Raw genomic sequence first — 22,867 nt, forward strand, 5'->3', positions numbered from 1 at the left:
TTGATCATATCTCATTCGCCTGGGGAGGAGGGTGGGTTGCTTATGACTTTGATTAGGATACCCCTGGAAGAGAACTAGGATTACAGGTAAGTAACATATCCTTCTCTTCCAGGGGATCCTCATCAATAGTCATAAGCACTGAATAGAATAGCAAGCCCAACCAACCACCTGCAGGCAAATAAGAAGAAAACATGACCCAAACAACACCATTGGAACAGCCGAACTCAGCTGTTAAACAGAATCCGCAAGGAGGCCTGGCCTACTTGGGTATTCGCTCTGGTGTCTGAATCTAGACAGTAATGCCTGGTAAATGTATGGCCGGACCTCCAGGTCGCTGCCTTACAAATCTCAGACATAGGCACATTATTAAGAAAAGTCGTAGTGGCCGCTTTCCCTCTGGTAGAATGCGCCTTAGGAGGAAACCCGAGGGTCTTCTGCGCCAATTGATAAGCCAGCTTAATACAAGAAACTATCCACCTTGAGATAGAACGTTTTGAGGCTGCATAACCTGGTCTGATCGATCCATAGTTGACAAATAGCTGATCAAACTTACGTACAGTCTTGGACTTATCAAGATAAAATTTCAGAACTCTTTTCAGGTCCAAAGAATGCAATGCCCTCTCAGCTGGAGTGTAGGGATTGGGAAAAAAGGTGGGTAGAGAGATGGTCTGATTTACATTAAAATCTGACACCACCTTAGATAGAAAAGAAGGATGTGTCCTCAACACTATCCTATTCAGATGGAACACTGAGTAAGGCTCTTTGGCACAGAGAGCTTGAATTCCGCTCACCCTGCAAGCTGACGTGATTGCTACCAAAAAAGTAGCCTTCCACGAAATATGCTGCAAAGTTGCCTTGTGAATGGGTTCAAAAGGTGGAACCATCAATTTTGATAGCACCAGGTTCAACTCCCAGGGAGGTGACGGAGGTCGCACTGGGGGATAAACATTTTTCAACCCCTGCAGAAAATCCTTGACAGCTTGCAACTAGAAAAAAGACGGTTGGGAAGGTGATCGCCTATAAGCTGTTATAGCAGTCAAATACACCTTAATAGAATTAAACTTCAACCCTGCTTTAGCCAGATACAATAAATAAGGAAGAATGACTTCCTCCAGACCCTTGATAGGATGACAGTCATTCTGCATACACAACATATAGAAGCGCTTCCACTTGCATGCATAAGAATGTTTTGTGGAAGGACGCCGTGCCTCTTTCAATATGACCAATTGAAAAGAGAAATTCCCTTGAGCCAAAGTACAATTTATAATAAACAAAAAATGTTTTGAGCGAAAACAATTACACAATTCGCATATGAAATAATGACCACAATTTATTAAACATACAATAATTAAAAAAAGTGGACAATAAACCACTTGACACAAGTAATAAAACAATTTAAACCATAAAAACCATAAAACAACTGACATTCAATGTTGACCAGCAAGATTGATACATAGAGACAGAGAAACAGTAAGACATAAACTTGTACAGTACTAAGCGTATATCCAGGCTCTATTTCTGATACCAATGTTATGTACACAACAATACAGTGTATCCACAGGGGTATTCGAGACAAGAATTATACTGGAGAGTGCGTCGACGCGTTTCGGTGGTTTCTCACAATTCTATCCACCTTTGTCAAGACTATAATGTTATCTGTCGTAGTTCAGGGGCCAACATAATCTCCCTTTGATTCCACTTTTGGATGGTGTCAGGTTTTCATTATTTTAAAATATGGTCTGGGCCACGAGTGTTTGCTCCATATATCCGTTTTAAAATAGTGACTCCTTATCAAGTTACAGGTAGAGGTCCTGTTTTACGAGCGCTAAACTTAAGCGGTAATCGTATCCAATAGTTAGGCCTCAAATTGCGCTTTTCTTTTCATTTAAAAAGGGAATCAGGGGCGCTTACGTCATGTCCTTGCGGTAAAAGTTAAGGTTTCACTGTACACCCGCAAAGGACTGCCTGCTTCTCTGGTTCCTCTTTCAATATGAACATGCAGTCTTGCGGCAGTCCTAGGTGGCCGTATTGTATGACCTCAGGAGCCAGGCTGCCAAGCTCAGTGACGGAAGGTGAGATGATGAATCCTCCCGTTCATCTTGGATAGCAGGTCCGGCCTGCATGGCAGCCTCCTGTGTGGGGTCACAGAGAGATGGAGAAGGTCCGTGTACCACCATTGTCTCCGCCACTCGGGTGCAATGAGGATCATCGTTGTGCACGAGTTCGACAGCTTGCTCACCACCTTCAGGATTAGCGGATGGGGTGGAAAGGCGTACATAAATTCCCCTGACCAGTCTATCAAAAGGGCATTCCCTTTCGACCCTGGGCGGTAGAATCTTGAGGCGAAGTCTCGGCATTTGCTGTTTTCGTCGTCCGCAAAGAGATCTATGGTGGGAAGATCCTAAGACTGGAAGATGTCTTTGACTACCTGGTTGTTGAGAACCAAGACCTGTCTGTCTTCGAAATGCAGGCTTAGAGTGTCCGCCCTCACATTCTGTTCTCCTGGGAGGTGGAATGCTGTGATTGACAGATTGCGAGCCAAGAGCCAATGCCAAATGTTTTGGGCCTCCAACGACAGAGTCCGTGAGTGCGTTCCTCCCTGCTTTTTCAGGTAGTACATTGTGGTGGTGTTGTCCGTCTGTACTAACACTGATGAGCCCTGAATCGAGAGGAGGAAAGCTTTGAGGGCTAAGTAGACTGCCCTCAGCTCCAGCATGTTGATGTGGTAAGTACTCTCTTTGGGGGACCACAGACCTTGCACCTGGAGACGACCCATGTGTGCTCCCCATCCTTGCAAAGATGCGTCTGTGATTAACGTCTGTGCAGGAGGAGGTTGATGGAACAGAATTCCGACCTGCATATTTTTCTTCTTTGTCCGCCAAGGAATGGATGCTCGCGCTGCGTCTGACAGTGTGATTTTGTCGTTCCAGCGTGCTGATTGTTGGTCCCACTTGTCCTCCAGATCCTGCTTAAGAGGACGCATTCGTAGTCTGGCATTCGGGACCAGGAAAATGCAGGATGCCATCGACCCTCGCAGGGAAGCAATCCTTTGCACCTTTAGGTCTTTGCTGCGAAGCACCAGTTAACATTTCTGAGCTATGGAACACTGCCTCTCCTCCGAAGGAAACACTTTTCCTACCTCGGAGTCTAGCAGAGCTCCTAGGAAATGTATCCTCTGCGTAGGCTGTGAGATTGACTTGTTGAAGTTGACATGCAGTCCCAACCGGTGGCAGAGGTCAATGCAGCTCAGAAATTGATTTCTTACACTGTCTGGGGAAGGACCTTTCAACAGCCAGTCCTCCAGGTATGGGTACATGAAGACACCCCTGCGGCGTAGAGTGGCCGCCACCACTGCGACGCACTTCGTGAACACTCGGGGTGCTGACTTCAACCCGAACGGGAGGACTTTGAACTGGTAGTGAGAGGTCCCCACCCAGAACCGAAGGAATCTTCTGTGAGCGTGAGCTATGGGCACATGAAAATATGCATCTTGTAGGTCCAGCGAACACATCCAATCTCCTCTCCTGAAATGTGGATATATTTGATGAAGCACAAACATGCAAAATCTTTCTTTCTTGACATACAGATTGAGTGTTCTCAAGTCCAGAATGGGTCTGTATTCTGCCTTCTGGCCCTTTTTCCTGACTAGAAAATATCAGGAATACACTCCTTTCCCCCTTTGAGAGATTGGCACCCTCTTGATGGCTGAGTTTTCGAGCAGGATAGCCACTTCCTTTTTCAAAAGGCTCAGCTGATGGCTTGATGTTGGCATTGGAGGAACGGGTGGAGGCAGATGTTGGAAACGAAGACAGTATCCATTCTGAAGTGTAGCTAACACCCAGCAATCTTTTGTAATGGTATGCCACACTTCCATATGATGCGTGATGCTTCCCCCCACTGGAGTGGTTAACGGCGCTGGAGGAAGGAAGAACTCATTGCTTGGATTGAGCTTTGTTGGAATTGTTGCCCTGGCGTTGATTTCCATCGCCACTGGAATTACGCTTGCCTCTATATTGAGACTTCTGCTGCCCCTGTTGGTCCTGACCCCTCTGCCACTGAGGGGTTTGAACCCTCTGCTTGGAAGAGCCTTTGTTGTAGGGGGCGAAACCTCCTTCGAAACTCTTTGTTCTTTTCAAGCCCCACGGCTTTAAGAGTGTCTAATTCTGCTTTCACCCCCTGCATCTCTTCATCGGTACTTGCCCCAAACAATGATGTTCCTGAAAACGGCAAGTTCAAGATCCGGGATTGAGCTTCTGGTTTCAATGCAGTAAGACGAAGCCAGGAAGACCTTCTTGCACACACTCAGTGAGCATAGCCATGCGCTGAGAGGGTCGCACCGTCCACTGCAGCGATGATAATTTGGTTGGAGACTTGACTGCCCTCCAATAGAATCTCCTCAAAGTCCTTTCTATCCTCTTAAGGACGTTTTTCGATGAACCGCTGTAGAGAATCCCAGAGGGACCTATCATAGCGGCCCAAAAGCGCTTCCGCATTGGAAACTTTCAGGAGTGAGGCTGAGGTGTTGCAGACTCTTCTTCACCATGAATCCTGCGTCTTGCTCTCCTTATCAGGAGGTACTGTGGAAGAGAAAGCTACAGCATGGGATTTTCTCGCAGCTGCGATGATGACCGAGTCTGGTGGCGGAACGGCTCTGAGGAAGAGAGGATCCTCCTCTGGCGAGCGGTATTTCTTTAGAATCCTCGCTGGAGCTGCCTTTATTGTGGCTGGCATGAGGAACACCTCCATAACCGGTTCTATAATCCCCGGAACCAAGGGTAGCAGAGGTTTGGGCGCAGACCTGTGGTGCAAAGTCTCGAAAATAACTGAGGTTTTGGTCTGGTGCGTTGTCATGGGAACTCCCAGCTTAAGAGCCCCTCTGCCCAAGATGTCTTGGAAGGTAAAGATGTCATCCACGGGCAATATCCTGGCTGGGGGACTCTCCGTCAAGGTCGGAGAATAATCCCTGTGAGACCGAGTAGGCGAAGAGGAAGAAGTGGGAGATCTGCGTTCTCTTCTTCTGCTCCGAGACCTGGACCTCCGTCTGCTGGAGCGCACCGGGGTGCGTGATCGTTCTGTGGGCCTGGACACTGGTCTGTCTCGATCTGCTGCCAGCCAGGCCGCTGTTTCCTTGTCTGGCGCCCAGCGATAGAGAGGCTTGTACCATCTTGGTGATAACCTGATGGATGGCTTCTGAGTATCTCTCCTCACAGGCGAACTTGTTGGCGCGGGAGATCTCCTTTGCTCATGCAGCGAACGAGCAGGAGAATGCATGGACCTCTCACTGTCGGATGAATATATCACCACATCTGGAGATCTATTCCGGTGAGAAGAGTGTGAGCCTGACAAAGATGAAAGACTCACTGGAGGCAAATTCTCTCTGGAGAGGCTTCTAGAGCAGGATCTTGAGCGACTCCGTGGTGCATGATCCGCTGGACCCTTCTTCCTTTTAGCAGGAGGACTCTTGCTCCCAGTAGAATTGTCAGTAGATCTAGAGTGCCTCCCTGAGATCATCTCTCCCTCTGCTGCCAACGCCGACTGTGGAGCTTTCTGCTGTGACGGCGGACTGCGACCTGGTGACGGAGATGGTAAACTCGACGTCATAGCTTTCTGGGTCGACGTGGACCTGGGCAGGGCTGGCCTCGACACCGATGATGGAAGCTGCACCGAGGCTAGTTGAATCTCTCCTTGTGGAGATCTATGGCTCGACGTCGAACGCCTCTGGAGTTCAGATGGAGAGACTTGCCTCGACGTCGGACTTCGATGTTGAGAAGTCGACGACAACCGACTCGACGTCGAGAGTCGATGCTTTGACGGAGACAGAGGGTGCTTCGACGTCGTACGCCGGTGGTGCGACGTCAACGGAGACTGCCTCGACGCGGAACGTTTATGGCTAGGAGTCGACAAGAGGAAGCTTCGCCGATGAAGGCCTGTGATGTTGCGTTGACGACGCCTGCCTCGAAGTTGAGCTCCTATGCGTCAACGGAGACCTTTCCCTCGACGCCGAACGTCGCCCGGTTGACGTCAACAGAGGGACTTTGGATCTCGACACTGAAGTGCTCATCGTCGAAGGAAGATGACTTGTCTTCGACGCCGTCTTGGTCGTCGCTGGACGCTTCGACGCTCATCCCGACGCCGAAGGTGAACAAGTCGGGACTTCTCTCTACGTCAATCGCGCCCGTCATTGTTTCTGTCTCTTCCAGAGAGGCCATAGATCCTTATCCTCTCTCTATCCTTGAGGGTTCTCTTAGAAAGATTCTTGCAGTGTTCACAAGTGTCTGCAGAGTGTGTCTCAGGGAGACAGAGGATACACACAGGGTGTGTATCAGTCTTGGCCTTCTTCTTCCCACAGGAAGGGCAGGTGTCAAAAAGAAAAGGCATTATTGGCAGAAAAATTCCTTTTTTTAAACTCAAAAAAGGCAGCACTAACATTCTAAGCCCAAAAGACGTCGAGTGAAAGTAAAATTTGAAGAAAATCACTAGTATTTTTTGACAGAAAGTCAAAAAGAGTGTGAGCTGTTAAACCAGGTTCCTGACTGAAGGAGCCGGAAAGAACAACTGACCTGTCACCCCTGAGGCATGAAGGGAAGCCAGGGGTCATGGCTGCCATAAAGGCACGGTGCCAGTTTTTGTTGAAAATGGTTTCATTTTCTGTGATATTGCTTTATAATGCAGCCTGTGGGGTAACAATGTCTATTTATTAGCAATTTTCAGAATTTATGAGTGTTTTGCTCATTAAAACACAGAGTTCAAGGGCTATTTGACCTAATGTGTTTTTTATTTCATTGCTCATTCAGTGCATGTATGAGTATTTACATTGTGTAGCCTCATTTTTGGGGCTGCATTGATGTGAGAAACAATGATATATGTGCATACATATATGTGGAGCTATTTATATGTGATTTACATATATATTTTTATATAATTTCCGGGGTCCCCTCACGTGGGCGGGAATATTCAGTGCTTATGACTATTGATGAGGATCCCCTGGAAGAGAAGTTTAGTTTTCATACCGTGTCTCTTACCTGGGCAATCGTGTTTCCGACTCAAATGTTTTGTTGCCCCAGTCATCATCATCTGGTGCATAGATCTGTCCAAGAATTGTTGGTGGCCTATTCCCTGTTGAAAAAAGGGTTGGAAGTTAATTTTGGAATCTCAAATTATTTCAATGTCTTCCTATTGTATTTACGAATCATTTGCAGAATGCAATTTTTTGGTTTTGTCACAATCACTTTGCTAACAAATATGCTTGTCATTTCAAGAGCTTTTAGGGTATATGGCAATATTTTTTAAATGCTCAATTTGGCATTCGGCTACTGGCGTTCATTAAGGTATGCGCAACAGGCTGGTTTGATAGCAGATTTTGATATAGCTTACAGGTATGACACACCATAATAGGTTTGGGGATAGGAAGGGCAAGAAAGCATGCAGTGGATAGAATGACTTCACATGTTTAAAAGAGGTATATTTTGAGGCACTTTCAAAAGTGGGTATGCTCTTCTTGCTCTGGTCCAGAATGAGTTGTGTAACTATTGTGAGCTCTAATAAGAGCAAAGTAAGTGCCAAACATTCTTGCATGGCAAATTCAATGCCCTTGACCTCACAATAGCTATACAAATAAGTAACAACACCCACAATGAAAATGTAACTAAAAAATACCACATCCTCAAACCAATAACTAATATTACATCCATAGTTGTCTCTGTTAAAGCGGTATGGGTAAAGTGATACACAATCTCATCTGCAAGTTGATTTACAACATTTGTTATTGCACCTGTTTCATTAAGGGTGAGGTAATGATCGTTGAGTCTGGTGTGAAAGTTATGGTTTGCATGGCTATTTTGTGATGCATGGAGTGTGCCCTAACTGTAACTTGCGCATTTCAGTTGGTTTTTGTGTTTTAATTTGTGACCATAACAGCACTATAACTGATTTTCTTAAGTCAATGTCTAAGATTTTTCTTAAACATATGTTGTGTTATAATCAAAGCTAAACATAACTTCCCTTTAACTCACTTTTTTTCACAGTGTCAGTTGTATTCCGTAGTCATATCATCTTTGTATCATAATTGTTGTTTTTTGGTGATAAGTTACTTGATTCTGGTTTACAGATGTCGGGACAAATTTGGCACATTTTATTACAATTTAATCAGAATTTTAGAGGACATTTACAACGTTGTTTGGTCAGAATGTCATCCTCAAACCAATTGTTAGTAACTGTATGCATTTGAGAACACCTGGAAGCCGATTGCAGTGCAATAGTAGATTCATTGAGGAGAATTTTATAGGTCAACCATGGAGCTGCTTTAGGGTGCATCATGTCAATTTGTGCTAGGATGGGCCTCAGTCATGGGAGTGAACGTCAGCCCCTGGATGATGTATGCACAAGTGGAGAGTCAAGATGTACACACTTGAAATCTCTTGCTGCATACTCAATCTGACAGAATCCTTCCTCACTGTGGTGGGGATTCCTGCCTGCTCTGGCTTCGATACACCTGACAGCCAACCAGGCCTATGTGGAAATATCTGGGATGAGTGATGTGGCCTTTCCAGTTTTTCAAGGTGGTAGCCTGCAAGAACATACATTTTGAGAGCATTATTCTATTCTTGCAGTGGAAACTCAAGGTCTCAAACATGGTTCTGCCAGAAGGATAATAATAGGACCTGCATGTATTTTCTCTGTTTAATGCTAGGAAAAGTTTTTTAGTGCACGCCTTGAGGAGGTGTGGGAAAGAACCTGGAACCTGATATATGAAAGGCTTTTGTCGCATACAAAGACTGTCTTGCACAAAGTAGCAGGCTTTGCAAGAATGAAAAACAATTTGAAATATTAAAAAATGACTGAGTCACAATATCTTTGCTAATCACTTTTGTAACATTGGGGCTCTTTGTGAATCACAAGAAAAAATGAGGTTGCAAAGCGACTTCTTGCTCTTCCTTGTGATTCCCCAGGAACTGTAACAGTGTTTTGTGATGATGGATGTGGTCACTAAGCATTGAGAGGCTACCTGCTGCCTTTGTCAGCCACTAACCATTCAATCTGTGAATGCTATCCATAAGGGGCAACTTGTGTTGTACGTGTGACAGCTGCAGGCTGCACGTGGAGGAGCACAGACCGGGCTTACAACATAGCACTATTGAAGACAAACGCAGAGGGGGAGGTCTTCTGTCCCTTGCAAGCCACCATCTTATTTACATACAGTCACAAGGCTTTGAAGAAGGAATTCTACCTCATGAATATTGATGAGGCAGATATCTGCAAATTTGGTTGACCAGACTCTCAGAGTTTAATCAGATTTTATATCCGGCAGAGCAGGAAAAACTGCTCAGGAGAGGGTAAAGCCCCTCATTTTGCAATGACAAAGGGTTAATTGTGCACACCAAATTTTCATCATGATTCCCTTTGCTCAAGTTGGCAAGAAAGCTCACAGTTGAGTTCCCACTTGGGTGTGTACAGGTCACAGATTCAAATCCTTTCATTCCTAATTCAGCCTTCCAAGCGTTTGACATTGATAATCAAAATGCAGTTGAGCAACAATAAATTGTTGTCTATGTTATCTACTCTGGGTTGCTGGCTGGCTTCCCAAATATTTTTGCACACATATATATTGTAAGTGCTCAAAACAAAGAATTTGCAAGAGTATAATCACATTCATAATTACCAAAATCTGGAATGGTAGACATTAACACTTGCAAATAGAATCTGCCAATATAAAATTCCAGAGGTATGGGGGAAATCTGTATTTGCACAATCAGTGTTACAGGAGGGTTTAGAGTTCTTGTGGGAAAGTTGATGAATGCTCACAAAGTTGGAATCTGGATGTATTTACCAATGCTTGGAAGGAAGTAGTTTGCCTCCCTAGAAAAGCACAGACTTGTGGCAAAGGCAGGAATAAATGTGTTTCCAGGATGAGTGTAGTGGAAGCATCTCTAAAGTTAATGGAACTGTAGTGGAAGAGATTTCACTCTGGAAAATAGTGGTTTACGTAAGGTCCCTTGCTTAATTGCATAATGATTTGAACGAGTTACACTACAGGAGCATATGTCCAACATGTTTTAGGATAACTGTGTTGAAGTGGACCCTATTTCACCATTATTTGGCTTCCAATAGAGCTCCATGGGCATTAGGCATCTATAGAGCTTTTATTTTATAATGGTTCTGTTTTTAAACTCAAACTGAGATTCTCTTTTCAGCTACCCTGACTCGCTCTTTTTCTTTTCTTACATCCTTGTGTCCTTCACTCTCTTCTACTTGTTCCCTACTGTTTCCAGTAACACATGCTTCTGATTGAGGTGCAACCCTAAAAGAATTAAACAGCTATGGGTAATAACTCCAGTCAAAAATATTTGGGCGCGGTCCTGGAACCGTGTAGACGTAGTTTCCCTGTCTACCTCGCTCTCCGCGTCCAGACCGGCCCTTACAGGACTCTCATCCCTTGATCAAGCGGCAACCATCAATGAATGGTTGCGAGCCGGCTGTGACCAAGTCGCCCCCCTAAAGCGCATATCATCTAAGCGCGCAAAAGACGCAAACCGCTGGTTTAATGACGACTTGAAGACACAAAAGCTTAATCTTCGTCGAGCGGAGCGCACCTGGCGGAGGGACTACTGCCCCAATTCAAGAACTAACTATATCACTCTTGCATCCCGTTATAAGAATTCTATCTTGGAAACTAAGAAGGCCTATTTCTCCTCAAAAATTCAGTCTGCTGAAAATCAGCCTAGAGAAATTTTTTCTATAGTTCAGGAGCTTGCATACTCGGACAGGCCCACACTCAAACCTTCTCCCCCACAGCTTCTCTGCGACTCCCTCAACTCTTTTTTCCTGGACAAAATTAGTACTATCAGAACTAACATTCCCAGCCCGTCCCCCTCTTTTATTAATCCGCACTGTCCCCCAGCAACATCGTGCCTGGATGTTATTCCGCCTCTTACCAGGGATACTTTTCTTTCCCTCCTTCCCTTGGTTAAGTCTGGCTCCCCCTTGGATCCTTGTCCCGCTCACATCCTTAAACAGATTTACTCTTCCTGTCCCTTACCCCCCCTCACGCTTCTAAATAGCTCACTGTCCCAGGGCATTGTCACCCCCTCACTTAAATCAGCGGTGATCCTACCCATTTTAAAAAAATCCGGTGCTGATCCTTCGATTCCAGCCAACTATCGCCCCATCTCACTTCTCCCATTTCTGGCCAAGATACTGGAACGCCACGTAGTAAAAACTCTGAGCTCCTTTGTGGAAACGAACTGTGTCTTGGCCCCTAGGCAGGCCGGTTTCCGACCCGCCCATTCCACGGAGTCCGTGGTTCTATCAGTCTTGGATAACCTCAGGGAAGGAATGGACATTAGTCAGCCCCAGGCCCTGGTCCTCCTCGATCTTTCCGCCGCCTTCGACACGGTGGATCATACCATCTTACTTTCCCGTGTCGGAGCGGCGGGCATCGGGGGTGCGGCCTTGGTCTGGCTGTCCTCCTTCCTGAGTGGTCGCTCACAAGCTGTTCGACTGGGGGATTATTCTGCCGACTTTCGACCAGTGCAGTATGGGGTCCCTCAAGGATCCTCCCTCTCTCCATTGTTATTTAATTTATACATTGCCCCTCTTATTTTTGCGTTACAGCAGCGTGAGGTCTCCGTGTTTAACTATGCGGATGACCTCCAGCTCATTTTTTCATTATCTTCTTCCCCTGCTTCAATATCTAATTTTCATTCAGTTATGACCTTCATTCAGGACTGGATGAACCACAACCACCTGAAACTCAATCCTGATAAAACGGAATTGGTGTTGACAGGTGGTTGCTCCAGTCCTTGGTCTTCTCTCTTTTGGCCCCCCTCCTTAGGTTCCCCACCCACTCCCTCTTCCTCTGTTAAAACTCTTGGCTTTAAAATCAATGACCAATTGTCTCTTCATTCTCAAGTCAGCACGGTGGTATCCTCAGCCTTTCTCTCCCTCCGAACCATTCGGAAAGTTTCCCGGTTCTTTTCCCCTTCTGCCCTCAAACTCATTCTCCTGGCGATGGTAACGTCCCGCTTGGACTATGGTAATGCCATTTACTGTGGCATGCCACAGTACCTAGTGAGGCGCCTCCAGATGGTTCAGAACCAGGCAGCCCGGCTAGTTTTTAACCTTCCTAAATTCCACCACGTCACTCCCCTTCTTAGATCTCTGCACTGGCTTCCTGTACAGCAACGTGCACTGTTCAAATTGGGCTGTATCATGTTTAAAGCTCGGGCTGGGCTGGCTCCAGCTTTCATCAGCTCAGCCATCCATGATTACACCCCGTCTAGAGAACTGCGCTCATCTACTCACCAACTTCTTGTGATCCCCCGTTATAAACGAAAAAAATGGGGTGGTTCCAAGTTCTCGACCTTGGGTCCTGCCTTTTGGAACTCCCTCCCGATTCACTTGCGATCTTGCCCCCAGTACTCTCTTTTCCGCAAAACCCTTAAAACCTTTTTATTTACTCAGGCCTTCCCATCTTAATGCTCCCCATCTCCCGCACTATTTCGTCCTCTGGATATGTAGCACTGTTTAGCGCCATGAAACCGCTTGGTGTACGCGCGCTGTATAAATATTTTTAAATTCAAATTCAAATTAATAGCGAAGTGTCTTAGTGTTACTAGACCAGTGTCATAAAGTTAAGAGGGATGAGACAAATGGTCAAATTATCTAGCTCACATGAAAAAGAGAATAGTCTATTTAAGCTCAGACATAGATGCCATTATTCTCTAAGTTAATTATACTTATTTTATCAACCTTGGAAGGATCTAAGACTAGTACAGTGGTCTTTAATCTTTATAATGCCACACCCCCTTCATGTAAAAAAAAAAATATCGGGGGCCCAGAGAATGGCAATTATACTTGCTCAGAAAACAAGTTACTTACCTGTAACTTTGGTTCCCCAGTATTGGTAACTTTCATAGATTCATCATATATAGATGGGAAGCACACCGTTTTTTAAACCAATTTTCCTCTTGTTTTCAACGTCCAGATCCATTTTTTCCATGTTTTGCGTGCTTTAACACCGGTGACGTGCCTAGCCCAAACGCACGTGTAAACTAAAACATCATCAACTTGGGGCTGTCTTTCAGCCCCAAAACCAGTGGCACAGCTCATATCGCATTTGCAAGTATTCTCAATGTTTTCAATGTTATATACTCCAATAAATTCCAAGTTTTTTCTCTCCATTTTCATTTACACTTTAAACCTTTCTGGTCCACAAGCAGGGACATGCAATTTTCAAAGTTTCTCATGTTTTAAGTGGGCCATCCGAACCTCTTCTTCAAAAAACACGATAAAGGCAAAATTCATCAAGAGCAGTTTATTAGCACCAATGCATTTCGGGCCACTGGGGGCCCTTCGTCAGGGTGTAACTGGAAATAATTAAAAAAACATACATTAAAAAACATCCGGTTTGTATACATAATATATGGTACAAATTTCACTCCGCTAAATGTAACATCTCGTTCCTTCTATGATGTTCTGCTTTTGTTACCCCCAATTTTATTGCAACATTGTTCCTTCTTACTTAATAAATAACTGCCCTCCTCTAACCCAATCAACCAAACCTCCCCCACCTTTATCCTCCCTTACTTCCATCTTATTAGTGCAGGCCCTCCAGTTCCGCTCTTTACTCGTCTCCTCCCCCGCTTAACAACCATCAGTCAAGTCTACTACTTCCCCCACCATCTACGCATTTACCGCTAAATCTTCAGTTCACACATTTCCTGAGCATGAATTCATACTCCGCTTTAACCACACTAGTTAAAACACCCCTCTCCCTCCAACAATCTATCCGATTTAACTGTTGCAATAAAATTGGGGGTAACAAAAGCAGAACATCATAGAAGGAACGAGATGTTACATTTAGCGGAGTGAAATTTGTACCATATATTATGTATACAAACCGGATGTTTTTTAATGTATGTTTTTTAATTATTTCCAGTTACACCCTGACGAAGGGCCCCCAGTGGCCCGAAATGCATTGGTGCTAATAAACTGCTCTTGATGAATTTTGCCTTTATCGTGTTTTTTGAAGAAGAGGTTCGGATGGCCCACTTAAAACATGAGAAACTTTGAAAATTGCATGTCCCTGCTTGTGGACCAGAAAGGTTTAAAGTGTAAATGAAAATGGAGAGAAAAAACTTGGAATTTATTGGAGTATATAACATTGAAAACATTGAGAATACTTGCAAATGCGATATGAGCTGTGCCACTGGTTTTGGGGCTGAAAGACAGCCCCAAGTTGATGAACTTTCATAGATTCCCACGCTTTGTATCATTCCCGTCGTCGGAATGGGCGCCTCGGTAAATAAAAAAAAATATCATAACCATAGAAACAAAAGAGAAAATAGGCCTAGGCCTCATCTAATTTTGTATCCTATCACCCTCTTTGTGTAAAAGAGACCAAACTTTCCTCAGGACCAATCAGAACAGACTCACCCCATAGAACCTTCCTGAGAGAGCTCAGAGCCTCAGATTTTCGTAGCCGTTGTGCAAACCGCCACTATCTCTGTAAAAAGACTGAGCTTTCCCAGGGGAGGAGGGTGGGCGCATGGGAATCTATGAAAGTTACCAATACTGGGGAACCAAAGTTACAGGGAAGTAACTTGTTTTCTTACCCCAGTATTGGAACTTTCATAGATTCCCATGCTTTGTATCAGAATAGCTAGCAGTAAATCACCAAAGCACAGTTTGCCATATAAACATAAAGAGCATCACAGGAACAAAATGTGCAATACAGGAAGGAGGGATTGTAGGGAAAGCTCACCTCTCACTGAAACAGATTCCTGAGGACTGCTTGACCAACAGCAGCGTCGTCTTGTCCTGTAGACTCTAGGCAGTAGTGCTTCGTGAAGGTATGAGTACTGCTCCACGTTGCTGCCCTGCATATGTCCTTGATCATGACTCCTGAAAAAAGAGCCACAGAAGATGCCACCACTCTTGTGGAATGCGCACAAACCTTTCTGCCCAGAGGTTTGCCTGCTTCCTGATGGCAGAATTGAATCGCACTGGAGATCCAGCGAGAAATGCTTGTCTTTGTTAAAGCACATCCCTTCCGTGGCGTGCTATAGGCGACAAACAACTGTGATGACTTTCTAAAGGACTTTGTGCGCTCCAAATAGAATTTCAAGCATCTTTGAACATCCAAAGCATGCAATGTTCGTTCCGCCGGAGTCGAAGGCCGCGGAAAAAATGATTTTAGAATCAAGGGTTCATTCAGATGGAACTCGGACGGAACCTTCGGGATGAACTTTGGATTAGTTCGAAGGATAAGAACATCTCTTTTGAATTGAAGGAAAAGTTCCACTATGGACAGCGCCTGAAGCTCACTAACCCTCCTAGTCGATGTTAGGGCTAAGAGAAGGGCTAGCTTCCAAGAAAGGAATTTCAAGTCCGCCTTGTGAATAGGCTCAAACGGAGCTTTCATTAGTTGAGCCAACACCAGGTTCAGCTGCCAAATTGGTAGAGGTGGACGAACTGGAGGATACATCCAAAACAGGCCTTTCAAGAACTGTTTAATAATTCTGGAAGACCATAGAGAAGGACCTGATGAAGTTCGCCTGAACCTTGAGATGGCTGCCAGATGCACCTTAACTGTAGAGTGAGCCAAACCAGACTTAGCCAATGATAGTATATATGGCAAAACTTGATGAGGAAGAGACTTGTAAGGATGGCGACGGTTTCTCTGACACCACAGGCAGCATCTCTTCCATTTTGCTTTGTACGTCTTATTAGTACTTGGCGCTCGAGCCTGGGGCAAAACCTCTCTACATTCCTTGGTGAGATTCAGATGTCGGAATTCTCTGTATTCAGGAGCCACGCTGTTAAATGCAGCGACCCCGGATCCGGATGGAGCACCTGACCTTGATCCCTTGATAACAGAGACGGAACTAGTTGCAGGCGAATTGGACGATCCTGAGACAGTAGAAGAAGTTCTGTGTACCAGAACTGTCGGGGCCACGCTGGAGCAATGAGAATCATCCTGCATGGCTCCGCCTTGAGTTTCCGGAGCACTCGTGGAATGAGGGGAATTGGTGGAAAAGCGTAAAAGAATGCGCCGAACCAAGACATGGAAAGCGCATTCACCAAGGATCCCTGATGGTGTTCCTTGCTTGCGTAGAACCAGCATTTGGCGTTCTCCGGAGACGCAAAGAGGTCTATGGTCGGTCTTCCCCAGACTGAGAACACTTTTTCCAGAACTGACTGGTTCAATTCCCATTCGTGATTCGCCTGTTTCCCGCGACTTAGTGCATCTGCTGTAACATTGAGAGTGCCTGGAAGGTGTTCCGCTTGTAGAGTGACTTTGTAAAGAATAGCCCAATCCCAAAGTCCTTGGGCTTCCTTGGACAGAGTTTGAGATCTCGTCCCCCCTTGCTTGTTGATATAGTGCATGGCCTTCGTATTGTCCGTCCGGATCAGCACTGTGCGGTTTCGAACTCTCGGGAGGAAAGCTTGCAAAGCTAACCGAACGGCTGTCTGTTCCAAAAAATTGATGTGGCACGGGCGCTGTTCTGGACTCCAGTGTCCACTGATTTGAAGTTCTTGGAGAACCACTTCCCAGCCTTCTAATGAGGCATCTGTTGTTAGGACCATAGGAGATGGTGGATGTCTGAATGTTAGCCCCTCTGCGATGTTCTCTTTCACCAACCACCACTCGCATGCCTTTTCTATCTGCGGTGTAACCAACATTTTGTCGTTGAACGAGCCCCCTGCCTGGCACCATTGTTTGTCTAGTTCCTCTTGCAGAGGACGCATTCGCAGTCTGCAATGCGGTACTAATGGTATGCAGGATGAAATCGATCCGAGCAGGGACTTGTAGCACCGAACTGAAAGGGATTTCTATTTCTGCACCTGGCGAGCTGAGAGCATCAGTTTTTGCTGATGTTCTTCTGAAGGACGAGCTTTGCACTGTTCCGTGTCTAAAACAGCCCCTAGGAATCTTGCGGACGTGGAAGGTCGAAGAACTGACTTCTTCTCGTTGAGCTGAAGGCCCAGGTGATCGAACAATTGGATGCAAGTTGAAATGGCTCTGGAAACTTCCTGGAAGGATGGAGCCTTGACTAGCCAGTCGTCCAAGTAGGGGAAAACCTCTAGGGATTGCTTTCTGAGGAAAGCCGCCACTGGTGCCAGCACATTTGTGAAAATCCGTGGCGCCGATCGAAGGCCAAACGGAAGAACTCTGAATTGGAAATGGCTCTTGCCTACTGTGAAGCGTAGATATTGCCTGTGAGCTGGGTGGATCGGTACGTGGAAGTACGCATCTTCTAAATCCAGAGACGCCATATAGTCTCCCGGGTTCAGAAGACGAAGAATATCCTGGAGAGTGACCATCCTGAAAGACAGTTTGATGAGATAAGTGTTGAGCTCTCGGAGATCTAAAATGGGGTGCCAAGTATCTGCCGTCTTTCGAACCAGGAAGAACCTGGAATAAAAACCACTGACCCTCTGGGAGAGAGGTACCGGCTCTATTGCCCCCTTGGTGAAAAGCTGGTGGGCTTCGAGGCGTAGCAGACCCAGATGTCTTGATTGATTGGTGCCTGGAGCTCGGGTTGGAGGAAGATCTTGGAACTCCAACATATGGCCACTCTGAACAATATTCAGGACCCACTGGTCTGATGTTATTTTTCTCCAGTTGTCCAGACAAAAAGATATCCTGCCCCCTACTGATGTAGCTGTCAGGGGAGGAACAGTAGAAAGAGCCAGGAGGCCGCTATTGTCTCTTGGCATTGCCACGACCCTGGCGATTCTGACGCCCTCCCTGAGATTGGCGAGTGTAAGACGCCGATTGGCCTTGGCGTTGATTTGAATATTGAGTCTTGTAAGACTGTGAAGTCTGCGTTGAATATCTTTGCTGGTTGCTGCCTCTATAAGCAGAGAAACCCCTGCCTCTGGCTCCTTTGAATGGGACCTTTCAATAGTTCAATGATCCCAAGGACTTTGCCGTGTCAGTGTCCTTTTTGATATTTTGTAGGGCGTCATCAACATGCTTGCCGAACAGCATTTCACCATCAAATGGGAGGTCCAGGATCTTATTTTGGACCTCTTGACGAAACCAGTTAGCTCGCAACCAGCCCTGACAGCGCAATACCGCCGAACCGGCTAAAGCTCGAAAAGCAGTGGAAGCAATGTCCATCGCACAATCAATCACTTCCGAAGATGATCTCTCTTCCTCGATCAGAATTCTCTTGGCCTTGTAGTCAGAGGCGTCGATGGGCTTTTGGATTTGCTCTGTGCTGCCTGCGAGATCACAGAATCGGGCTTAGGCTGTCCAAGAAGACACGCTGGACTGCCCTCCGGGGCTTTATATTTCTTCTCCAGCCGGGGAAGAACAGGGATGACTGTGGCCGGGGTTTGCATGATCTTGATTCCTTCATCCCACACATGCTCAATTATGGGAATGGACCTAACTGACTTCCTGTATTCCTCCTTAAAGTCATAAAGGAAACAGTCCGACTGTTCCTTTGTAATTGGCAGTCCAAACCTCCTTAATGCCCTTTCCATGAGGTTATGAAGCCCCCCAATATCAGTTGGAGGAGACACCCCCGTGTCCCGTCCCACAAAATCCGGATCTTGCAACCCACTTTCGTCGAGATGCAAGTTTGGGTCTTGCAAAGGATCAGTTAAAGGACTACCCTGATCATCGTCATCATCATCATCATCATCATCCCTTACATCCTCATTGATGTCTCTCCGAGGTTCAGGGTCTACTGGCCGTGAGACCACCACTGGTATGACAGCTGGTGGCGTCTGAGGTACCACCGGAGTAGGAGGTCGTTCTGGCTGCACTATAGACTGTGGTGGAAACCTGTTTCTGTAATCCTGCAGCATCAATTGTAGATCTGAAACTAGAGAAGCAGGCATGGCCACCATGTCTTAACCCATGCCCGCATAATGTTGTACCCCTGGGTCATCGTGATGTTCATAGTATTCTTCAGTGTCCGTCTCTTGACACTTGACAATTAAATCTGAAGGACTGTAGGCGTCCCCATATTGACCCCCGTCCTCCTCTTCCTCCGACTCATCATCCAGCAGCATTGTTGGAGGCAAGGATGTAACCCGTCTAGGAGATGTCATCTCTGGTGTTATTCGAAGTTTCTGTATTGGAAAATGCATTTTTTGAGTGGTCGACGACGGAGTCGACGGAGTCGTCGTCGAAGGAGCAATCGTCGATGGGGTCCTCGTCGACGAAGGAATCGTCGACGGCCCACCGGACCTCGTCGGCAAAGTCATCATCGTCGATGAAGGAGTGATCGTCGACGGCCTCATCGTCACCAGCATATTCGCTGTGGTCGTTGTCGTCGTCGTAGTCTTCGTCGCCGAAGCAGCTGTCGACAGTACCTTCGATGACATCACTAACGACGACGAGGCAGAAACTACTGTCGACGAACATGAAGGTACCTTAAACGTGGTCAAAGTCAAAGGCGTCGTCGCCACCACCGTCGACGGTCCCGTCGATGGCGCCAATGGAGCACTTGAACCTTTAGAAGAAGTAATTGTCGTCGACATACCAGCCATTTTCGTCGTTGACGGACGCTGTTTTTTATCAGATTTCGTCTCTGGAGTGACTGCAGAGGGTTTTTTGCTGTCTTTCTCCTTATGGGACTTCTGAGAAGTGACAGGAACTTCCTTGTTGTCCTTTTTGGCTGTGTCCATCTCAGCAGCCTGTCCCAGCCTCTCCTTTTCACCTCGGTGAGGAGATTTAATGGGACTAACCATCTCAGACCTTTCAGAGATCTTATGAGAAGTTTTAACAGGAGGCTCATTAGAAGTAGAGGGAGAAGACCTACCCCTCTTCCTGGATCTCCTGGAGGTTGAGACAGATGAAGAATCCCCCTCATCAGAAGAAAGCACCTCCTTCCGAGTCTTCATCTTCTGAAGCCAGATCAACAGTCGGCCCTCTCTGTCTCGCAAAGTCTTTGTAGAAAAAGTTCTACATAGTTTGCAATCTGTGGCCTTGTGGTCAGGATATAAGCAGTAAATACAGCTGTCATGCTTATCCTCCACAAAAAGCCTCTTTTTTCCACAGGATGCACAGGACCTGAATAAAGCCTTCTTCTCCTTGTCAGACATTGTTGATTGAAGTTGAAGAGTTGAAGTAATAAGCTGAATAGTATGAAAAACTGAGCAGAGCTCAGTGGAGACTCCCTGGCACAACGTGCGGTAGAAAAATCTGAGGTTCTGAGCTCTCTCAGGAAGGTTCTATGGGTGAGGCTGTTCTGATTGGTCCTGAGGAAAGTTTGGTCTCTTTAACACAAAGAGGGTGATAGGATACAAAATGAGATGAGGCCTAGGCCTATTTTCTCTTTTGTTTCTATGGTTATGATATTTTTTTTTACTTACCGAGGCTCCCATTCCGACGACGGGGAATGATACAAAGCATGGGAATCTATGAAAGTTCCAATACTGGGGTAATAATTGTTCTAAACAATTGTCAAATCTGACGGTAAAAAAATGAAAACATTGCAGATATGTTCACTTATTTCTTTAAAACATTACAATCAAGCACATGATTGCCAACATGCATGTGACAGCCTGGACTCCTCCCTTTAAGTGTAAGAGAATTTATAGTGTGATCCTTGATCAGAAACGGGGGAGGGACTTTGAGATTGATTTGTAGCCCCCCTCACACTTTGACACCATCATCCAGCCAATACATGAGTGAAGAAATACATTACTGATGGCCAACTAAAGAGTGTCTCACTGCCACCTCTTTTCTTTCATTAAAAAATACAACACTGTTTTAAGCACTGTTTGTCTGTTTCCTAGGGGCATAACTAATACTCCTTGTGGAAAGAGACTGGCACACCTCTCCACAAGATTATATCAGGCCCCACACTCCAGTTTGAAGATCTCCGGGCTACTATGTTATAACTATCCAAACCTGTAGCAATTATTTTAACACCATGAGAGGGTTTAAGGCTGAGATGGCTCTGCACGATACAAACCAGCAACCTCTAGTATTTACTCAGATCCCTGTAGATGGCCCTCAGATCACTGAACTATTCAATCAACAGTAGCAGGAAGACAGAAAAAAATGGTTATTGTGTGTGAAGAGAAGGTTTTTGGTAACGCATTGTAGGACAACATCCTCCATTTTACATACTATGCAAGTGTTTGTTTCGAAATTCATCAATTACATATTACCTTTGTGGGTATAAATGTAGACATCCTTATGGCCAGCTGCATGAGGGGTATCATTTTCATCCCCAATTGTTATAGTGAGTGTATTTGTAGCAGTCATAGGTGGGCTTCCACTGTCTGTTATAATAATAGGCAGGTGGAACTCCTTCTGTTTTTCCCGGTCAAAGAGTCTTAGAGCTGTGATGGTTGCAGTGTTGTTTCTATTGTCAGTTAGAGTGAAATCAGAGGAATTACAGTAGTCTGATGGCAGAGAAAATGTAAAAGGTGAACCATTTTCAGAAGTGTCACGATCAACAGCATGTACTAAGTAAGATGTCTGGTTAACCTGGACCACATGTGGTCCTGGCGTATTTTCCAAAACAACAGGGCTGTACACAGTTTCTAACACAGGCTTATTGTCATTTACATCAAGCACACTGATGAGCACTGTAGCGGTTCCAGTTTTTGAAGATGATCCTTGGTCGCTTGCAAGTACAATCAGAGTATACTGTTGAACTGTTTCTCGATCAAGTGCATTGGCAACCATCACATGCCCAGCTTGGTCAACTGCAAACTGGTTCAGGGGGTCAGACTCTGCCTGGATCATAAAGGAAACATATCCATTCAAACCAGAATCCTCATCGGTGGCTGTGAGTTTGGCTACTGTGGTGCCAACAGGTACATTTTCAAAAATAGGATCCACCTGTAGAAACTGCGGAACCAAAACTGGAGCATGATCATTTGAGTCTTCTACCATAATTACGCAGGATGCTGTGCTGGTGAAATGAAGGTCTTCCACTTTCACAGTAAGATTAAACTTTCGTTCACGGGGTTTCTCATAGTCTACTTTCTTTTTCAGTCTAATCATTGCATGTTGTTCATGCTTATTATGGTCAATGTAAAACTTCTGTTCTTCATCCCCCCCAACAATGCTAAAAGTTAGATGAGCGTTCTCTCCCAGGTCAGCATCCCGTGCTGTTACCACAAGCACTGAAGAGTGGATCTCACTTGTTTCTGGGATCACTACTTGCCAGAAACGTTGAGTGAATTCTGGTATGTGGTCATTCACATCTAAAACATGGATAGTTGCGGTTCCTGTTCCTGTTAATCCTCCACCATCGCTTGCTTCAACAGTCAGAAAATATTTATCATTCACTTCTCTGTCTAATGTTCCATTGGCCAGGTAAATAGCTCCACTTCTGGGGTTAATACTGAATAGGTCCACGTTTAACCCACTACTTACACTGTCAATGATCCGATAGGTAAGAAAAGCATGTGATCCAACATGATCATCCAAATCAACTGCGGCCATTTCCATCACCAGTGTGCCTGCCGGAGAATTTTCAAACACACTGCCATTGCATTTATCAGGCATACAAAGAAATTTTGGTGCATTATCATTTATGTCGATGACAGTGATGATGATGTCAGAAAATCCAGTTAGTCCTTCTCCTCCCTCATCAGTAGCCAAGACAACAAATCGCCAAAGTGCACGCTCTTCGCGGTCAAGAGCCTTCTGAGCAAAAATGTTGCCGGACTTTCGGTCTATAGTAAATACATTTTCGGCACCATGCCCATGAAGAGAATACCGGATGTCTCCTTGATTAATGTCATCGTCAGGGTCGGATGCTGAAACCTAGAAAAGAAAGGGCGGTATAGTGAAATGTGCTGTACCATTTAAAAGTTAACATCTTGATAATCAGGAGGAAATAGTTCAGGCATTCATGTCACATATATAAAACATTCTTCTATC

General features: G+C 45.5%; 1 protein-coding gene across 1 annotated transcript in view; it reads right to left on the reverse strand.

Annotated features, from left to right (window-relative positions):
* The window catches only part of LOC144798008 (neural-cadherin-like), a 566,884-nt gene that overhangs the window by 287,627 nt on the left and 256,390 nt on the right, over positions 1-22,867 (reverse strand). The window contains exons 17-18 of the mRNA XM_078668798.1: positions 21,132-22,750; positions 7,023-7,109 (exon numbers count right to left, since the gene is read on the reverse strand). Coding sequence (XP_078524924.1) covers positions 7,023-7,109; positions 21,132-22,750 — 1,706 coding nt within the window. The remainder of the gene's footprint in view (positions 1-7,022; positions 7,110-21,131; positions 22,751-22,867) is intronic.

The sequence above is a fragment of the Lissotriton helveticus genome, chromosome 12, assembly GCF_964261635.1.
Source record: "Lissotriton helveticus chromosome 12, aLisHel1.1, whole genome shotgun sequence".
In the NCBI taxonomy this organism is placed as follows: Eukaryota; Metazoa; Chordata; class Amphibia; order Caudata; family Salamandridae; genus Lissotriton; species Lissotriton helveticus.